The following is a 3,863-nucleotide window of genomic DNA, read 5'->3' on the forward strand; positions in this document are numbered from 1 at the left end:
GCTGTTGTTTGTGTACAAAGCATAAAACACTCACAGATGCTGCAAACATAATGTGAGCTAATTCTTCATGATTCCTCCACAGAGTGGACCAGGAGAGCTCAGAGGTTCCCAGTGCTCAGTCTGCCCAGCAGCATCAAACACACCTGGACTCCATATTTATGGTCTGTACATGGACAACAACTACTTTGACATCTGTTGTGTTGACAATAATCTCCATGCTGCACTTTTTAGAGCAATGGATTGTCAGTGTGTCCAACATGGATCTGATGTTTGGCTCCATGGTTTTACTTTGATTGTGTCATTCATACAGTTTTCTGTTCCAGCTGCTGGAGGAGAACGTTGTCACTTTTGTGAAGAAGGAGCTGAAGAAGATCCAGAAGGTTGTGAGTCCAGATTACCCAGAATGCTCAGAGAGTCAGAGGGAGGATGAGGAGGTGTTGGACAGTGAGGATGAAGAGCAGAGGAGGAGCAGCAGAGAGGCTTTTGTGAAGATCACAGTGAACTTCCTGAGGAGAATGAAGCAGGAGGAGCTGGCTGACTGTCTGCACAGCAGTAAGAGGATTTCTCTAAAGATTCTACATGATGGACAAATGGGACATTTACTAACATCTCAAGACATGGAGGGAAATCTGTTCATGTGTGTTCTTTAGGGGGATGAACATGTCATGTTTTCTTTATGAATCAGTCATTGATGTTGTTTCTTGTTTGTTCATTCAGGACATGATGCTGCAGTTTGTCAACGTAAACTTAAATCTACTCTGAAGAAGAAGTTCCAGTGTGTGTTTGAGGGGATCTCTAAAGCAGGAAACCCAACCCTTCTGAATCAGATCTACACAGAGCTCTACATCACAGAGGGAGGGACTGGAGAGGTCAATGATGAACATGAGGTCAGACAGATTGAAACAGCATCCAGGAAACCAGCCAGACCAGAAACAAGCATCAGACAAGAAGACATCTTTAAAACCTCACCTGGAAGAGATGGACCAATCAGAACAGTGATGACAAAGGGAGTGGCTGGCATTGGGAAAACAGTCTTAACACAGAAGTTGACTCTGGACTGGGCTGAAGACAAAGCCAACCAGGACATACACTTCACATTTCCATTCACGTTCAGAGAGCTGAATGTGCTGAAAGAGAAAAAGTTCAGCTTGGTGGAACTTGTTCATCACTTCTTTACTGAAACCAAAGAAGCAGGACTCTGCAGGTTTGAAGAGGTCCAGGTTCTGTTCATCTTTGACGGTCTGGATGAGTGTCGACTTCCTCTGGACTTCCACAACACTGAGGTCCTGACTGATGTTACAGAGTCCACCTCAGTGGATGTGCTGCTGACAAACCTCATCAGGGGGAAACTGCTACCCTCTGCTCGCCTCTGGATAACCACACGACCTGCAGCAGCCAATCAGATCCCTCCTGAGTGTGTTGACATGGTGACAGAGGTCAGAGGGTTCACTGACCCACAGAAGGAGGAGTACTTCAGGAAGAGGTTCAGAGAGGAGGAGCAGGCCAGAAGGATCATCTCCCACATCAAGACTTCACGAAGCCTCCACATCATGTGCCACATCCCGGTCTTCTGCTGGATCACTGCTACAGTTCTGGAGGATGTGTTGGAAACCAGAGAGGGAGGAGGGCTGCCCAAGACCCTGACTGAGATGTACATCCACTTCCTGGTGGTTCAGTCCAAACTGAAGAATGTTAAGTATGATGGAGGAGCTGAGACAGATCCACACTGGAGTCCAGAGACCAGGAAGATGATTGAGTCTCTGGGAAAACTGGCTTTTGAGCAGCTGCAGAAAGGAAACCTGATCTTCTATGAATCAGACCTGACAGAGTGTGGCATTGATATCAGAGCAGCCTCAGTGTACTCAGGAGTGTTCACACAGGTCTTTAAAGAGGAGAGAGGACTGTACCAGGACAAGGTGTTCTGCTTCGTCCATCTGAGTCTTCAGGAGTTTCTGGCTGCTTTTCATGTCCATCTGACCTTCATCAACTCTGGAGTCAACCTGCTGTCAGAAGAACAATCAACCTCCAACTGGTCTAAACTGTCCACAGACAAACCTGATCCAACACAGCTCTACCAGAGGGCTGTGGACAAGGCCTTACAGAGTCCAAATGGACATCTGGACTTGTTCCTCCGCTTCCTCCTGGGTCTTTCACTGCAGACCAATCAGACTCTCCTGCGAGGTCTGCTGACACAGACAGGAAGTGTCTCACAGACCAATCAGGAAACGGTCCAGTACATCAAGAAGAAGATTGAAGAGACTCCCTCTGCAGAGCAAAGCATCAACCTGTTCCACTGTCTGAATGAACTGAATGATCGTTCTCTAATGGAGCAGATCCAACAGTCCCTGAGTTCAGGACGTCTCTCCACAGATAAACTGTCTCCTGCTCAGTGGTCAGCTCTGGTCTTCATCTTACTGTCATCAGAAAAAGATCTGGACGTGTTTGACCTGAAGAAATACTCTGCTTCAGAGGAGGCTCTTCTGAAGCTGCTGCCAGTTGTCAAAGCCTCTAACAAAGCTCTGTAAGTGTATAGATAGTTGGATTTATTCATCATTATATAAAGACTCTGCTATTTTATTCAACAGGAGGGAAAATAAATTCCTCTCTTCTTTAATTCCTTATCATCATCTCTGAGCTCTGAGCTTCATCACGTTGAATCTGAATTAAAATAATGGATCCTACATTAAAGAGCCAAGTCTCAGCTTTAATTTGAGCAGGTTGACATCAGTATAGAAAGAACTGTGTGGGAGATTCAGCCCTTTTAGTGGTTCAAAAGTAACTGGACAAATACACATGAAACAAACTCATTAGTTTAATATTTAATGTAAAATCCTTTGCAGTCATTGACTGTAGTATTCATTATTATATTTTAAAGTCAATGTGCTGAGATCCCAAATAACATATCATGTCTAACTGTCCAAATACTTACGGCCTTGACTGTACATGTCTGTTTATTACTGATTGTGTCATATATAACTGTCATGTCTCCAACTTGTTGAGAATAAAACAGAAAGGATTTGAATCAGAGTCAATGAAAGATGATCATCAATGTAGAAACTCCTCATTGGTTAGCAGGTGGATAAAGAGCTGATATTTCTGCTTCACTCAACAAATCTGTGTTTGATGTTTGGCCCAGTTTTCAAATGCAGGTCTGTTAGTTTGCTGTGAGTTGCAGAGCAAACTGAGAGTTTTGTTCCTTTGATTGTCCTTTCAACACAAATGTTATTTGACTTTTTCTTCATTGTTTCCTCTTCAGACTGAGCAGCTGTAACCTCTCAGAGAGAAGCTGTGAAGCTCTGTCCTCAGTTCTCAGCTCCCAGTCCTCTAGTCTGAGACACCTGGACCTGAGCTACAACAACAAGCTGCAGGATTCAGGGGCAAAGCTTCTGTCTGCTGGACTGAAGAGTCCACACTGTAGACTGGAGACTCTGAGGTCAGTTCACTGTCTGTTACTGTTGTAGATCTTATATCTTTAATCCACAACTGAACCTGATTTATCTTCATCCAGAACTTGAATCCATTCATCTTGAATGAATGAGATTTGAAACAGTTGTTGTTCCATATTGTGACTTTTCTCAGACTAAGAATTATTCCTTCAGTTTCACTTCATTTCAGTCAGTTGTCATGAATAACGTCTGTTGACTTCAATGAAACCTTCAGAACTCACACACTTGTATTTGTCACAGTCAGCAGACTAATGTTTTCTAAATGAAGTGTAGAAAATGTCCAGTGTGAGTTGTTCAAAGTCCATTTTTATCACAACAATATACAGAAGATCTTCACAACTGATATTTGTGCCAATCAATTGAAAAACACTTGAAGTTCATTCAGTGATTCAGTGTGTGTGTGTGTGTGTGTGTGTG

General features: G+C 43.6%; 1 protein-coding gene across 1 annotated transcript; it reads left to right on the top strand.

Annotated features, from left to right (window-relative positions):
• Window positions 1-749: 749 nt before the first annotated feature.
• LOC121191848 (protein NLRC3-like) lies at window positions 750-2,525 on the top strand (the record flags this gene model as incomplete). Its single annotated transcript, XM_041053300.1, has 1 exon — window positions 750-2,525. A coding segment is annotated over one exon (1,776 nt), but the record flags the coding sequence as incomplete, so codon positions are not given.
• Between the last annotated feature and the right edge of the window lie 1,338 nt (window positions 2,526-3,863).

This window comes from Toxotes jaculatrix, chromosome 13, assembly GCF_017976425.1.
Source record: "Toxotes jaculatrix isolate fToxJac2 chromosome 13, fToxJac2.pri, whole genome shotgun sequence".
In the NCBI taxonomy this organism is placed as follows: domain Eukaryota; kingdom Metazoa; phylum Chordata; class Actinopteri; family Toxotidae; genus Toxotes; species Toxotes jaculatrix.